Source organism: Bufo bufo, chromosome 2, assembly GCF_905171765.1.
Source record: "Bufo bufo chromosome 2, aBufBuf1.1, whole genome shotgun sequence".
Taxonomy (NCBI): domain Eukaryota; kingdom Metazoa; phylum Chordata; class Amphibia; order Anura; family Bufonidae; genus Bufo; species Bufo bufo.
Window position 1 is genome coordinate 111,746,721 of NC_053390.1, and position 17,923 is coordinate 111,764,643.

The 17,923-nt window shown below is 42.6% G+C and overlaps 1 protein-coding gene across 2 annotated transcripts in view; it reads right to left on the minus strand.

Annotated features, from left to right (window-relative positions):
• Nucleotides 1–5,809: 5,809 nt before the first annotated feature.
• Nucleotides 5,810–17,923, minus strand: part of POLK (DNA polymerase kappa) — a 70,161-nt gene continuing 58,047 nt past the window's right edge. For both annotated transcript variants that reach the window (XM_040421425.1, XM_040421424.1), the window contains 4 exons: nucleotides 16,757–16,928; nucleotides 13,204–14,115; nucleotides 8,719–8,770; nucleotides 5,810–7,067 (listed from right to left, as the gene is read on the minus strand). In XM_040421425.1, coding sequence (XP_040277359.1) covers nucleotides 6,983–7,067; nucleotides 8,719–8,770; nucleotides 13,204–14,115; nucleotides 16,757–16,928 — 1,221 coding nt within the window. In that variant the 3' untranslated portion in view covers nucleotides 5,810–6,982. The remainder of the gene's footprint in view (nucleotides 7,068–8,718; nucleotides 8,771–13,203; nucleotides 14,116–16,756; nucleotides 16,929–17,923) is intronic.

Below are 17,923 nucleotides of genomic sequence, written 5' to 3' on the forward strand. Positions count from 1 at the left end.
CAACTCCTGCGATCTTTGGAACTCCCGCGAAATTTAAACCAGCTTGCTGTATGGAGCGACTGAATAAGCCGGCAAATATTTAAAGCTCCATTGAAGCAATAGGGAGACAGCAGACGCTAGACGGTAAGCCAAACATCGATTTAAAGTTTTCTTCAATCCAAAGCTCATATCGACCTTAAAAGGATATGCTATAAGAGACTTTTCACATTATCAGGATTCCTGTGGACACTTTATGAACATATTGCGCCCCCAGTGAATACACCTACAACATTTTCAGTGACATTCAGTTTCCCAAATTGGGATAGAGCGCTAGAAGATAATACCCCCTCTTCCCAAATAACAGCATATACTTGAAGTTTTTTGGTGTGATATATATTATTGAAATTATCGACACTATTGAGTGGTATCGAATATTCTATCGAATATTTCAACATTAAATTTTCTACCATTCAATTTATCGAATATTTTTATCGAATATAGTATCGATCCTATCTACCACAATATATGTGACTGTAATGTTGTATATTATTGCTACATTGTTCTTATAAATTTTATTACTTGTATTTTATGGGGATTTAATAAATATTTTCTGCACATGTCAATTTGGTTGCCAAGTGTATGAGTGCTCGCTCATTTTCCTATTACTACAAGTATAGGACAGGTTTAATTGTTTTGCTGAGCCGTGCAATGGAAGAAAAGTGCCCCATAGATGTAAATGGGACAGCATCTTATCCGAAAAAATGCGGATCCGTTTTTTTGCGGATAAGATGCTGTCCCATTCACATCTATGGGGCACTTTTCTTCCGTCTGAATGAGCCCTTTGTGTGGGAAAAATGGTCCATTTGGCACATGTTTCCTGGTCCACTCTCCTCATAGTCTGAGCTGAGAGAGATTTACATATGGCCTGGCCTGTGCTCTACGTCTATTCTGTCAACCATATCTCTCTGGGATAGACGGTATATACCTCCTCTTCCTTTCCACAGAAAACAGCGGGGAAATCACTTCTGCATGGATAACCCCACAGAAACTGATACCTCTTCACCTTATGTTCTCAGCCTGAGTGGGGTTCACTTATTTCATGGCCCTTTCCAAGCACCCACATGTGTATTCTTTGTAATGTCTTCTGAGAAAGGGGATGAAGAGGAAATATACCTCCCCTTCCTACAGAACCTGCTGAGACCAGCAGGGAACCATTTTCTGTGAAAGTGTCCCCACAGAATGTGAGGCAGCTATACATCAAGCATCTTCTATGGTTGCCACTTAATATGAGGACAGCCTGGGCAGAGCTTCACCTGAGGGGAAGCAATGACTGTATGCCCATAAGGGTGCATTCACACCACCGCATGAATGAATCTGCATCCATTCCGCAATTTTGCAGAACAGGTGCAGATCCATTCATTTCAATGGGGCCGCAAAAGAAGCGGACAGTCCACATCCGTAGTTCCATTCCGCGGCCCCCAAAAATATAGAACATGTCCTATTCTTGTCCGCAATTGCAGACAAGAATAGGCATTTTCTAGGATAGCGGCGGCCATATGCTGTCTACAAATTACAAACGCACATGGGCCGGTATCAGTGTTTTGCGGATCTGCAAAACACTACGGTCGTATGAATGTAGCCTAAGGCTGTGTTCATATCATGTTTTGGTCCCACACATATACATTGGGAGTTTAAAAAAAAAACTGCAAAAGTGAGCTACATTACAAACTAGCAAAAAAATATATATACGTTACGTTAATGGACTTTTTTTTTTTTTTTTACAATGGAACTGTAGAACTGATCTGTTTAATATATCCTTTGGGGGAGGTTTATCAAACTGGTATAAAGGAAAACTGGCTTAGTTGCCCATTATCGATCAAATTCTACCTATCATTTTTCACAGCTCCTTTGGAAAATGAAAGGAGGAATCTGATCGGTTGCTATGAGCAACTAAGCTAGTTCTATTTTACACCATTTTTTACGACTCTTCCCCAATTACGGATACTGACATGCTATGGGCAACTAAATCAGTTTTCCTATATACCAGTTTTAATTGCTAGCAGATTTGATTTGCTAGCAGAAATGCCGATCAGGTTATGTCCTCCATATATCTATTACAAACACAATTGCTAGCTGCACCTGCATAAAAGTCCTCCCATTTCAAAGCAAAATAACCCAAATATGAGACAGCATTTCAAAATGCAAGCAACAGGGATAACCACAGCCTTGAAAGGATTGTCAAGTACCATTTCCTGGTGTAATAACCCACGGTATCACTGTGCTTGGCCGGCAAATTCACCTGACCTAAACCACATGGAGAATCTATGGAGTATTGTCAAGAGGAAGATGAGAGACACCAGACCCAACAATGCAGACGAGCTGAAGGTCGCTATCAAAGCAACCTGGGCAGCTCAGCAGTGCCACAAGCTGATCACCTCCATGCCATGCCGCATTGATGCAGTAATTCATGCAAAAGCAGCCCCGACCAAGTATTGAATGCATATACTGGACATACAGAGATGTCGGCCTACTGAAAAGTATTAAAAATTTATTTTAATTGGTCTTATATAATATTCTAATTTTCTGAGATACTGACTTTTGGTTTTTATTAGCTGTAAGCCATAATCATCAACATTAAAAAAAAAAAAAAAACGCTTTAAATAGATCGCTCTGGTGTGTAATAAATCTATATAATATATGAGTTTCACTTTTTGAATTGAATTACTGAAATAAATTAACATTTACAATATTATAATTTATTGAGATGCACCTGTATTCTGCAGCACTTTACAGACATCATCGTCACTCACTGTCCCCAGGAATCTAAATTTCCTATCAGTATGTCTTTGGAGTGTGGGAGGAAACAGGAGTACCCAGAGAAAACTCATACAAACATGGGGAGAAGATCCAAACTCCATGCAGATGTTGTCCTTGGAAGGGCTGGAACCTAGGACCATACCCTGCAAGGAACCAGTACCACAGAGCCACTGTGCTGCCCAAATATTACAGAATATACATTTATACTCATGATATACACTATTCATAAAAAGTTAGGGATATTTGGCTTGTGGGTGAAATTTCAGGATGAACCTAAAATGCACTCTAACCTTTACAGGTGAACTTAATGTGACCTTCTCTAAACTTTTGAATGCACATGTCCAACTGTTCAATGTTTCAGTACTTTTTGCACAACTTGCTGTTCTCTAACACAGAGCCTAATGTCAAAAACAGGTGTTTGATTCATGAATTGCCCAATAAATTTCCTGGTTCAATTATAATTAGTAGGGTTGTCCCGATACCACTTTTTTAGGACCGAGTACAAGTACCGATACTTTTTTTCAAGTAGTCACCGATACCGAATACCGATACTTTTTTTAAATGTCATGTGACCGTTTTAGGGGATCTGTGGATCTGTGGATGACGCACTGTCATGTGGGGGATCTGTGGATGGCACTGTTATGGGGGACCTGTGGATGGCACTGTTATGGGGGATCTGTGGATGGCACTGTTATGGGGGATCTGTGGATGGCACTGTTATGGGGGATCTGTGGATGGCACTGTTATGGGGGATCTGTGGATGGCGCTGTTATGGGGGATCTGTGGATGGCACTGTTATGGGGGATCTGTGGATGGCACTGTTATGGGGATCTGTGGATGGCACTGTTATGGGGGATCTGTGGATGGCACTGTTATGGGGGATCTGTGGATGGCACTGTTATGGGGGATCTGTGGATGGCACTGTTATGGGGGATCTGTGGATGGCACTGTTATGGGGGATCTGTGGATGGCACTGTTATGGGGGATCTGTGGATGGCACTGTTATGGGGGATCTGTGGATGGCGCTGTTATGGGGATCTGTGGATGGTGCTGTTATGGGGGATCTGTGGATGGCACTGTTATGGGGATCTGTGGATGGCACTTATGGGGATCTGTGGATGGCACTGTTATGGGGGATCTGTGGATGGCACTGTTATGGGGGATCTGTGGATGGCACTGTTATGGGGATTTGTGGATGGCACTGTTATGGGGATCTGTGGATGGTACTGCTATGGGGTGGGATATCTGTGGATGGCATTGTTATGGGGTGGGGGGATCTGAGGATGGCATTGTTATTTGGTGGGGGATCTGTGGATGGTGCTGTTATAGGGGATCTGTGGATGGAACTGTTATGGGGAGGATCTGTGGATGACACTGCTATATGTCATCCACAGATCCCCCTCATAACAGTGTCCCCCAATACACCGGGCCCCGCCGCTCACCGAAGTATTTATAAACGTGAATCCTTATCCTGTTATTAAGTTGAACTAACGCTGCCCTCTCCCATGTTCCCCTGTATCCCCCTGTATCCCCACAGCACTTACTTAAGCTTCCATAGCAGGCAGAGCGGACGGCACCAGTAACGTCACTCACTGACGTCGCGCGTCTGCTCCGCCTGCTTCATTCATAAAGTGGGCGGAGCAGGCGCTCTACGTCAGTGAGTGACGTTACTGCTGCCGTCTGCTCTGCCTGCTATTGAAGCTTACAGGGGGATACAGGGGAACATGGGAACATGGGAGAGGGCAGCGTTAGTTCAACTTAATAACAGGATAAGGATTCACGTTTATAAATACTTTGGTGAGCGGCGGGGCCCGATGTAAGAGTACAGTGACTGCACCGGGCCCCGCCCATAGTTACGGACTCCAGCCCCTCCTCTCTCCCGATGCTGCATCTTTGCCGGGCCGCAAAAATATTCATTGCGGGAAAAAAAAAAAGTATTCTATTTATGTATCGGGGCGGGGTATCGGCGGCTGAGTACCGCCGAGAAAACTCGGAATCGGTCCCGATACCGATACTAGTATCGGGACAACCCTAATAATTAGTATTTCTGACATCATGAGACCAAGACGACACCCAACAATTGATCAACAGTACCTTGGCATTGCAAGGCTTCAAGCAGGATGTTCTCAGATGGAAGTGGACACTGAGCTTAGAGTGTCATTAGCAGGTTGCAACAGCGCTACAGAGAGACTGGAAGAGTCACAGAAAGGCATAGAAGTGGACGTCCTTTGGCCACATGCCACACTGATGACCGCTTCATTGTGAACAATGCCCTGCAGATGATGAATGCCAAACAATTCCAGGCACATTTAAGAAAGGTGAGAGGCACCCAAGTGTCACATCAGACCATTCAAAACTGTTTATATCAGCGTGGTCTGCGTGCTAGACTGCAAGAACCTGACCACACCACCAGGCACAGGAGTCATCGTCTTGCATGGGCCAGGAAGCATCTATGCTGGACCAGGGACCAGTGGTCCTCAGTTCGCTGATGAAAGTCGATTCACGCTGAGCGTAAATGACGTCCGCCAACGATGTTGGAGACGTCAAGGAGAGCACTATGCATCAGCCACGGTTTGCTTTGGTGGTGTTCCAGGGTGTCTAGTCAATACAGAACTGCCCTACACTTTGTGAATGTTACAGTGACAAGCCCATACTACTTGAATAACATCAATCCAGTCATTGTGCTTCTGCGTGAACAACACAGGCCTAATTTCATCTTCATGGACGACAATGCGCCAACTCATCGAGGTCGCATCATTAGGGAATGGCAGCTGGAGACTGGGGTACCTCAAATAGAGTGGCCTGCACTTTCTCCAGATCTGAATCCCCTTGAAAACCAATGGGATCAGCTGAGTCACTGGGGTACAGAAGCTTATAACTCTGCACTCCAGAACCTATATGACCTGAGGGTCGCCGTTCAAGAAGAGTGGGATGCCATGCCTCAGCAGACAATAATTCGACTTGTGAACAGCATGAGACGTCGTTGTCAAGCTGTAATTGATGCTCAAGGCCACATGACAAGTTATTGAGACACTGATATCTTTGTGGTTGTATACACACCCCTGGTGTTGGCTTTTGTTTAAGATGAGGAAATCACCATTGCATGCTTCTACTTTCATGATATAATATCACTGTTGCATGAACGTTTTACGTTTTCCATAAATTTCACCCGAAAGCCAAACATCCCTAACTTTTTGTGAGTAGTGTATATTGACCTGCGGCAGAGAACTTTAAAGCTGGACCAAATAATCCGAAGCCAACCAGAAAAATCACCACAACAATACATATTGTGAAACTTGGCAATTTAATATAAAAATAACAAATATCATCAAATTTGCACAAACAGATAAACTCACATTTTGTTTTATTCTATAAATATGATAAATACATAGCATTAAAATATGACCGCAAATAAATAATCTATGGAGGTCTAGGTGCGGTTATCAAAGGGGTACCTTGTGCAGCTGAAAAAAATAAATAATAATAACTTCAAGTGCAACCCAAAAGACGCGTGATCATAACTATCATAGAATATACACGATTCCTGGATTCGAAAAAAAAATATATGCTGCTTTTTTTTCCCTATAACAACGTCACAACTGTCCACAAGCTGTTTAGATGGCCAGAGCTTTAGTAAGATTGAAGAATTACTTTGTAAACTGTTCCTTCACAAGCTCTGGTGAAACTAAAGAGTCATCCTCTCTAGGGTCATCTTCTAAATTTGTAAATTCCACCCCCACAAAAAAAATAAAAAAAAGAAAAAGAAAAGAAAGTAGAATAAAATTATTTTGCTGCAGGCAGAAAAATATTGCCATGGTCAAACATTGCGCGTAAAAATATTCTTTTTTCTTAATTATCAAAAATACAATATCAAAATTACAAAAACTTCCACAATTAAAATAACTTATATGAGAAAGAAAATGCGAATAAATAATGATTCTATTAGGCGTCCGTATAGGAACCAGAAGAGTGGAATGGTCTTTATGATGCCAGAACAGATTCGTTTACACCGATGTGCACCAATATATCCCACAAACCAACTCCCACAGTCTTGGGCATCGGCAGTGCAACAGTCCCATCCTGAGGTAGGTAAACCATCTGTGGTCTTCTATGGGTCTTCTCTATTTTAATGATCCAACCATGTGATATTTTATTCATTGTGCTGCGGATGTCCAATTGTTCAATATTATTTAAAAAAGGCATCGATGGTAAGACTGGAGCGGTTAGTCTTGGGTTTCTTAGAAGCTGGGTTCTGCTGCATTGCTCTTGGTCTGTTGGGGAAAAAAAGTGAGTAAACATATCTACATTCATACTTGAGGATGGCATTAAAGACTTCTGCCTCTACATCTGCTGTAGCAACGGTCTATAGAAATTTATTTAAAGGGGTTTTCCCTCAAAAAATATTTGAACGGTTTTGAAACCAGCACCTGGATCAGAATTTTTTTGTAATTGCATGTAATTAAAAATGTAGTATAGCCACAGAGTTTTTCAATAAAAGCTATCTGTATAGCGCCACCTGCTGTTTTGTTTTCCTATTTCTTTGCCCGGCTCACCGAGATGGCCGCACATGCTCAGTTTCACCCTTCAATGGGTCACAGCATGTATAATATATGGTAAAATGGTTCCTTCCATGCTTCTACATGTTTATACGCTGCCTGTTGTCAGACGCTGCAGCCCCTACTGCAAACTACCAGCGATGGCTGCACTTGCACAACGAAAGTAAGAGATCCTGCATCTGTAATGGACCGGATTGCCAAAGTACACATCAGTATATGCCAGTTCCCGTTCTAGCAACCTCACTTCCATCTGTGTGGAAGAACTCTAGGGATTGCGCACCACACATCTCTATCACTGGCTCCTCGCAGCAGCGTCTGTCTGCCCCGAAGTCGCTAATACTTACACACAAGCAAGTGACACAATGTTGTCATCAGAGAACCTCTTCCTTGTGCTATCAATCAAGATACAAATCCCTGCTCCCGTAAAGATCCAGAAATTGAGGGCAGCAGAACAGCAGTAGCCCTGAACTTGAAAAACAAAACCTTTAACCCTTGGGGTTTTGGGGCAATTTTCACATATAATTCTAAGATAACGGGGATGGGAGTGGAACTAGATGGACTTTTTGGACAGATTTTGTGCACCTTCCAGATAACTGTTATTTTGGGGGGTGTTTTTTTTGTTTGTTATAAAAGACTTTAAAAACTTTAATAAAAAGACACAACTTAAAAACAATCATTCTAAAATAAAACCTAATCATATACTCACAAGCCCATATATTTTCTAGAGTAGACCACTGGCACGAAAATACCACCTGGCACTTTACATTCATGACACCTTCATGCAATTCTGCATTATTAATGTTTAGTAGAAAAAATGTGGTCAACAGTCTGACCCAAAGAATCATAAATGTACACCTCCTGAAAAGGGCTTACCTTTTGATTCCATGGCCATGGCTCCCATCTCCACCAGACGGCATGTGATAACATCCTGCATTTCTATGACCGCTGCCTCAGCGGAGACATGTGCAGGGTGATGGGGACGGGAGCCGAGGCACTTCAACAGTGTGAGTCTCGGTAGTTGTCCTTTTCTTCTACTGTTCTAAAACCTGTCCCAGTAGTATCTTACTTTCTAGGGGTCTCGGACAACCCCTTTAAAATTAAGATGTGCAGAATGCATACATGCTCATATCTTCAGACAAAACTGTATGTGACCCAGATGCAAGTAAATATCCCCATCTCAATGTTGACTGATGAGTGCAAGAAACTAATAGATGTGCAGCATCACATTTTTTGACTTCTGAATGTGACAATCAGAGAGGACTTATGATTGATGGTGATAACATAAGGAAAAGTTTATGTATCACATTCCTGGGGCGAACACAGTAACAGGCTGTTCATGCTCCAACCTAATAATGATGAAACCTACCGTTTAGTTCGAGCAGTGGATTTATTCCCAGCATTCCCCCTGACCGTGGTCCCTGTTAAAAAAAAAAAAAAGGGGTATCAAATGGAAGAATTAGTCCTTAAAGGCTATGGATACATTCGGGGCAGTTATTAACGATTATATTTTTCTTATTCTGGGCTAAAAATAAGTTTTTTCAATTGGTTGTTATTAGAATGGGGTGCACAGCGGGTGAATGGAGCAACGCAAACAAAAAATAGTAAGTGCTGTAACATGACTTCAGTATGCCCTACACAACCAGCTATCTATTTAATAATGTCCAGATCGGTGAAAGGTCTTCTTTAACGTTAAACTCTTGTCAAACTGATAAGAATATGGCTTAAAATGTGTGTTTATGAGGTCAGCCTTTAAAGAGGACCTTTCCCACTTCTGAAAGGCCTGTTTTAATAGCTTCATGCATTCCCCGTGTAATAACAATTCTGTAGCATCTATTCTTATGGCTCTATGTTGTGCCATTCCTTTATTATTTGTACTAGAAGTTATAAATGAATTGTTAGCAGTCTGCAGTAAGGGTACAGAGGGGAGGTAACCAGTTGGGGGGGTGTACCTGCACAGTCTGAACATGGCAGCACTGATTGGATAGAGTGAGACTCTGCAGGTACACACCCCCCAACTGGTTACCTCCCCTCTGTACCCTTACTGCAGACTGCTAGCAATTAATTTATAACCTCTAGTAGAAATAATAAAGGAACGGCACGACATAGAGCCATAAGAATAGATGATTCAGAATTGTTATTACATGGGGAATGCATGTAGCTGTTACAGGTCCTCTTTAAAGAACATATCTGAAGCAGCATGTATCACAGTTGCCACAGTGCAAACATTACAAGTGTCAGAAGAGCCTTAAAGGGGTTTTTCCACCAAAGACATGAATGGCATGACACCAGGTCCATGTGGTGTGGACACCTACCTATCCTGAGAGCACAGGGCCCCTGACCTCTGATTGCCTGGTGGGATGACCGATCTGCTGTATCCACACAGAGATTCCAGCATTCTGGAGTTACGAAAATAGCCAAGCTGTGCTGGCTTGGCCCCTGTATTCGCGATATGTGCGATCCAATGGAACACGCTGCATTTTCTTTGCATATACCACTGTATTTTCAATCAATCCTAGTGTATTTGGGATAATGTGATACAGATGCCAAATTCGCTCCTACATGATGGCCAAATCAACATTATTATCTTTATTATTTATGTGGAGTACCCGGAGCAAAACCACGCAAACATGGGGAGAACATACAAACTCCATGCAGAGGGTCCGATTCCAACATACGACAGTTCTACCTTTAGTGGCTCCAAAAATGAAACGTATTCTCCGTTAAACATGAATGAGGAAGAAAGTCATGTGACCCCGGATCAGCACAAGTCATTTTTTATATAAAGTTATTTAACCATTTGTGCAGATTATATCTGAGGAATGTAGTTATAAAGTAGAGATAGTAGCTTTCCTTTAGGTTTACAGATGATGTATCCCTGTCACCATGTCCATTTCTTATTAAATAACAATTGTGGGGCAGCTTTACTCTGTTATTCCTCCTGGCAAATTATGAATAAATAGTCTCAGTCTGACATTGTTCAATCAGTGCTGCCAGAGTCAGACTGTATAGGGACACGCCGTTCCGACAAGAGGACTACCGACACCCAGCTGGACCTGATTCACAAGTTTCTAGGAGGGGCAACACAGTAAAAGCACAACTAAAGCAAAATGCTGCTCTACAAATGACAAATATTCGTTGAAAAGCATTTGTCTGTGAACCAAAGGCCAACTGAAAGGTAACTGTTCAGACAATTATTGATCAAGACACGGCAGCAATTTCCATTTACAGGAAGATGGCAATTAATGACAAAAAGCGGTCACTAAGCTTTATATCCATGCGTTCTTCCTGACTCTGAACATCCATCGTGTCCTTTCTTACAACGCAGTTATGTCTTTTACTATATGATGTGTGGAGGAAGATGTGCTGCTGAAATGCAATGAAATGTTCTACAGACGTGGGCACCTAAACTGCAGCAAGGGAAAAAAAAAAAAACAATATGGGGGGCTGTTCAACATTGCTGCATAAAGGATAAGAACCTCAGAGAGGATGTGAAGGATTTTACTATTGATGGCCTATACTCAATATGTGACCGGCAGGGGTTTGACAGCCCTCAGCCATTCAGCAGTAGCTCTTGCCCTGGAACTACACAGCGCCGTTCATTGTGTAGTGGACAGAGCTGGTAACTGCAACAGAGCTACAGGGCCAGCGAAGCAAATGGGAGCAGCGCTGCAGTAACCAGGTCTGTCCACTACACTATAAAGAGACATCGCTGATCAGCAGGGTTGCAGGGTGTTGAAACCCTTTGAGGCCCTTTTAGGCTAGTTTTACACTTGCACTGGAGCAGCTGAAACCCGGCACTCGTGCTGGAGACGGGCCAGATCCCAGACGGATCCCATTATACTCAATAGGGTCCAGCGGTGAACGGCAGTGTGAAACTAACCTTACACAGGTAAATGCAAAGGCAATTATCGGGAACAAACTCTTTATTTCCAATAATTACCTGAGCGGAGGTGATATTGTAGATGCATTTACATGTAGATATGACTCCCTCAGTATGGGCACAAACGATGGATAATGCGATTGATCGCTGCCATACAGGTTCACAGTTTGCAGCTAATGCTGCCCCAGTAGTTTAGAAAAAGGAGCTAAATGATCCTGTTTTGAATCTAGAAGTCAAGCACCTTTCTTACACAAGACAATATCTCTTAAGCTTTTGATGCAGCAGACTGGCATTGTGTACTATACTTTATAATCAAGCAGGGGACACTTGTTGAGTAAAGTTTTCTGAAAGACGAATGATAAATCAGCTGGTAGAAGGTAATGGACTTCCTTCTTCATGTAACACAAATAATGTGCCCACTAATGTAAATTACACGTGGCTACACTGTATATGTACAGTACATATAAACCCAAGTAGGACAATATACGTAATATATGCTGAGAATAACGCTGTCGTCTTTCCTACCCCTGACTGCAGAATGTGAAACTTACTAGCTGTGCAGTAAACTTCTAGCCGTCAGTAAAAGTTTTATTTAAGGAGAAAAGTCCTGGCAGGATTTGTTATTTTTCCACACAACCTTTGTCTGTGTATGCCGGGCGCCGTGCCATGTTTACAGCTAGTGCTCCTAATGGATCATTCACCTACAGCAGAAAAGGCGCAGCCAAAGGTCACCGAAGGCTCCCGAGACTTTCAGGATCTGCTCACCAAGCCTAATACTGCGGTGACTCCTGATGGCGGAGCAAAAAAACATGAATAACAGCAGTGTAATGTCGACCGCGAGCTAATGGGTTACAGGAGCATGGATATTCTAAAATGCTAATAGTGTTAGAGCAGTACATTGAATGCAACTCAATATTTGGGCCCATGGGCCCTATAAGCTTCTGGTTATAGTCCACCTCATCTAGGAGAACTACAGTATTTTCCCATCCACAGCCATGACAGGGGGCAGTCCCTCAGAGCACATTTCTGGATCCGGCCAGTGGTGGATTATTCTAAAGACTTTGATATTGATGGCCTATCCTCAGGACAAGTCATCAATATCTAATCGGTGGGGGTCCAACTCCTGGCACCCCCACTGATCAGCAGTTTGAAGAGGCCGCAGTGCTCCCATGAGCACTGCAGCCTCCTCACAGCTTACTGAGCACAGCACTGTCCACTGTATACAAGCTGTGCTTGGCATTGCACTTGAGCTGTGGCTAGGCCACGTGACCAATGAATGTGATGTCACTGGCTTAGGAAGGAGGTTGAAGCACTCACCGGAACACCGTGGTCTCTTCAACCAGCTGATCGGTGGGGGTTCCATGAGTCATACTTAGCCAATCAGATATTGATAACCTATCCTGAGGATTTGCCATCAACATCAAAATCTCGGACAACCCCTTTAATATGTAGGGGTTAACATTTTAAAGGGGGCACATGCACCGCGAGCAATATGAAAATCAACTTCTATGTTCCAGTGATGGCGATGCTGGTGTCTATTCTTGAATTTCTATTTCAATGCATTTGAGCCTCAGAGGGAATCTGTCGCCAGGTTTTATACTACCCTACCTCAGGACAGCAAAGAGTAGTGACAGACACCCAGATTGTGGCAGCGTGCCACTTGTTTTCTTGCAGTAGTTTTCATAAAATCATAGTTTACCAGCTGCCACGTGAGCTAAGCGCTGTGTGAGCCAGTAGTCCTTTCAGTGATCTGCTTGGGAGCCCTTTGTTTTTCTAAACTTCCAGCCCCCACTGAGCTGTCACTGATTGACAGCTTTCTCCCTATGCACAGTAATAATGAGAAATCTGTCAATCAGTGATAGGCGAGAGAGGGGGGGGGAGCACATGGCTTCAGAGTACAAGGACTACTGGCTCACATTGGCACATTATAAAGTTAAACACCACGAGCAGTCAACTTAATGCACCACTCACCATTTTGAAGATTGGTTTTGATGGGACGTCTTGGATCCTGGTTGGTATGTTCCTGGAGCTCTTCTAGAATCCCTTTATTGAGGCACACATCAACATGTCTATTAAACACAGCTAGGTTTGAGGTATCTTGCCGTATGTTGCATACTGGGCAGATGAATATGGTTTCCTCATGACACACTGATGAACTTGGTGCTGATGGGGCTTTACTCTCATCAGTGGTTTTAAGGGTTACATCCCTTTCTATTTGATGGTTTTCCGTAGGGTTCTTACAAATAATTTCATCTTTGCAGGGGTTTATCGGTACTTCTTGGTCATGGATAGCACGCGTTGTGTTTTTATCAATGACAAAGTCGTCCAAGTCATCAGATGGTGGGACAGTCACCATTTTGTTTTTAAGATTCTTTATATGGACATCTTTCCTGAGGTCATCAGAGAAGCCTTCATTATTTTTTTGGGCTTTATTATTACTTGCAGCAAGTACGTCTTCACATTTCGTCATTTCAAGGTTATCAGAAGGAGGAGATTTGCACAAACATTGATCAATATGTTTATTAAATGCCTCCAGATCCCAATCGCTCTGTTTCATCATGCAAATAGGGCACGTGAAATCAGGTTCTTCACAAATCTGGTCAACCTCAGTAACGTCCTTCTGCTGTTCAATTGGAGCACTCGTCACATTCTGCTCACTGCTTGTGCTTGCGTTGCTTGTGGACCCTTGCTCCAGTCCTTGTTGTCTAGCAGCACGTTTCTGATTGAAGAAACTTTCTCTCTGTGGGGCCGGAGCCGGAGTTGCTTGGTCAGATTTGTCTGCCATTTCTGAGCATTTACTCTTCATAGCTTTGCTTAAGAAACTAGTGATACTTTTCTGATGTTTTCGCTCATTCTCCGATAGAAATCCAGAAATTCTTACGCCTAATAACAATAGTAAAATTAATAATAATCTAGTAAAAGAACATCTGTAAGGCTACTTTCACACTAGTGTTAAAGTTTTTAGGTATTGAGTTCCGTCCTAGGGGCTCAATACCAGAAAAACACACTTCAGTTTTGTCCTAATGCATTCTGAATGGAGAGTAATCCGTTCAGTATGCATCAGGATGTCTTCAGTTCAGTCACTTTTACGGTATTTGGCCGGAGAAAATACTGCAGCATGCTGCGGTATTTTCTCCGGCCAAAATTCCGGAACACTTGCTGGAATGCCGGATCCGGCATTATTTTCCATTAAAAAATGTATTAGTGCCGGATCCGTTACCAAGTGTTCTGGAAAAACGGATCCGGTTTTCCGGTCTGCACATGCGCAGACCTTTAAAAATTTGAAAAAGATAAATACCGGATCCGTTTTTCCAGATGACACCGGAAAGACGGATCCGGTATTTCAATGCATTTGTCAAACTGATCTGCATCCGGATACAAATGGTATCCGTTTGCACACGGATTTCCGGATCCGGCAACGCAATTGTGAAAGTACCCTAATACATCATGACTTTAAAGGCTTGCCGCAGCTAGAGAGAGGGATCTGTTCTTAGTCCAAAATCTTTACTTTCACACAATACCAGGCTTATTCTAGGTGTAGAACATTTGAGACTGATCACAGCCTTTTAGACTGGGTTCTAGGGATGAGCGAATGGACTTCGCATAAAGTCGATTCGCATAAAACTTTGTTTCAATACTGTACGGAGCGAGCGCTCCGTACAGTATTAGAATGTATTGGCTCCGATGAGTTATTACTTCGCGAAGTGTCGCGAGACTTCGCCTGCTAACTTAATAAATTGATTTCTACTGTAAAAAAACATTTCCTGAACTCGGTTTCGGTTGCAAGTGGGCGCTCGCTCCGTACAGTATTGAAATGAAGTTTTATGTGAATCGGTCGATTCGCTCATCCCTACTGGGTTCACATCCGCGTTGTGAAATCCAGCCCTCTGTTCCGGACACTGTATCCGGCATGTATGTCGGCTTTCAGCTGGACAAAAAAATACATATATGCCAGAAAGCAGCCAGATCCCATTATACTACACGCAGCATTTTTTTGTCTGACCGATAGCCGTCATATATGCCGGAAAGCGGACGAATCCCCTCCAGAACCCATTATAGGCAATGGTGATCCAATGGTGCACACTGTTCTGTTGGAACAAATTGCCAAAGTTCACAAGGCAGATGTGAATGCAGCACTACTGTTCTTTCAGCTGTACAGCCCCCAGTCACTCCAGGAAGGGATTCATGGACTTTTATTCATGTTATCACCCATCTTATTGGTTTGGGCAAGCGATTGTAGGGGGGAAGTTTTTTTTTTCTACTAATAAGAGTGAAAAGATGAGCAGTTGCATATCTAATCACCTCTGCATCTAATCAGGCAATTTGTCTATTCTGTGTTGACCAGCATTGGGGTCATGGAGATTTATGATCTCTTCAGCTCTGGTGATTTTATGAAGACAGACATGGAGCCTATTTTGTTATAGCACATCAAGCCACTAGATTCGTAGAGTAGGTTTGGGGATTATGTGCACCAATCCTGGAGAAGAAAACTAAGCTAGTCTAGTGATATGCAGTGTAGACCAAGCATAGCACAATTAACAATTAAATTACATGTACAATTATTGTACATTTATCCATATGTAGGACTGGGCGTGCACATGTTGTGCATTGGTTCTATCATTTTTGTCCTGCACAAGGTCTTTATTGTATACAATGTTTTTAACTTTTTTGTGTGTTGCCTAATAAAATAAGTATTTTTTTACTTGGTGATGTGCAGCCTTTTTGTTTTTTCTTTGTTTAGTTGTTTGAACCAGTTAAAAATAGTCAATAGGTTTGCATTAACACATTGGCGTAACAGAGGATCCTCCGTTTGGTGCATATCCTGACACACAAATGGGCCCCGAAAGCCTACCCTATTTAGAACAATCACTTACCATGGGGTTGATTCAAATTCAAATTAAGAATTGACCTGTTCTGCATAGAGGGGCAGCATCTCAGGTGGGCCCAAGGAACCAGTGTCCGACGCAGACAATTACAGCCATAAGATGCAAAGCGTGAATGTAAAAAAATGGTGATTTCAAACAGCAAAGATCAACACAATCGTTACAAACCGGGGAAGAAGGATAAATTAAAGAGGTTGCCCATCTTGCCGTTAAGGCACAAACTGGCTGGGAAATAGCACAGCGGGCTGGCACTCAGTTTCTCTAGCTCCCATTGGAGTGCTTTAGAGCTATAGAGAAGCAATGCTGTTTTCCCAACTCGGAAACCGTATCGTTTGCTTTGTTATTCTGTTTTAGTAGCCCCTGTGCACTACAATGGGACCTACGAAAACAGCGAGCACCAGCTCGCTTCGCTGTTTCCCGATTGGGGATTAATCTCATCTAGCCTTAGTAATGGCGAGATGGAACTTGTTGAAATATCACCTGCATCTTTATGAGTCTCAGTTCCAGTCTCAGTTTACAAGTCTATTAAACATGCAGCAAGTATAACTATGTGTGCATTCTCTATAGACAGTAGGTTTAATTCTTAATATGTACTCTATTACATCTGTTCATTCTAAGTGAGCTTCATAGTCTTGAATTACCCATCAATCTGAGCCAAAGAGGTTCTGGTGAAGCCAAATCAATTTCCGCCTTGAGAATTTCCTTGGCAACAGAAAAGATTTCCTCCTCTGTAGAAACTGCATAGGACACGGTTGATGCTCTGGTCTTGACTTCAAACTTGATATTTTTTAGTTTCAATGTAACAGTTCTTCCCTATAATAAAGGAAGAAGTCCAGTTATAACCCTTTAAAGGCTCTAGTGTTTCTTTTGGCCGCAGAGTGAAAGTTCACCTACAGGACAGGAAGTTCCCCCATAATGGAGGCTGGGAGTTCCACCCATTGACTGAACTTTGAAGACTCCGATCAGATGCCACAGTGTTATTATTTAACTTTAATAAATGCTTAGAAAATATAATCTTTTCAGCCTCGAAGTGCAAAGCAGGAAATAGCTGGACAAGGGCATCTATAAAACAACTGAAGGAGGAAGCACAAAGACAAGGGAGACATAAACAAAATCGCGGAGAAGAACCTAGGAAATATTCTCCAAGTGTGGGAACGAGGATAGCAGTTTGAAAGGATGGAAGAATCGGGTGGGTGTAGGAACCAACTAAACTATTCAATAAAGCAACTGAAAGCACTTCTGCGCTGCAATGCTGGTATTCCAGCATAGGACCATAATATCAGAGTTGCCAAATGCAGCACATGAGGGACACTGCTGGATCCCATTCACTATAATGGGTTCCGGTGTGAATACAGGCATTTTGAGGGACAAAATACTGCAGCTTGCAGAAGTATTTTATCTTTGATTTTTCCCAGAGCGACTGCTAACAGATGTGTACTTACATAGTTACAGGTTGAAAAGAAGACACAGGTACAAGCTTTCTCAGATCAGTTATATATCATCCATTATAACCCTCAATGCCATTGCTATTAGATAAGCATCTAGCGCTGTTCTACATGCTGACATCGTATCTGCCATAATTACCATAATTTCACTTCTCTAACTGTAAAGAATCCTTTCCTCTATGGATGTGTAAATCTCTTTACCTCCGCACATAATGAATGTCTCCTGGTCTTTTGTAAACACCTTTATACAGAAATAATAAATCATGTGCCATGTCTTGCTAGAGATAAATCCCGCAGAGGTGGTCGTGCTTGCACACTACAGGAAAAAGCACCAACCTCTATGGTGGGCAGGACCATGGGAGC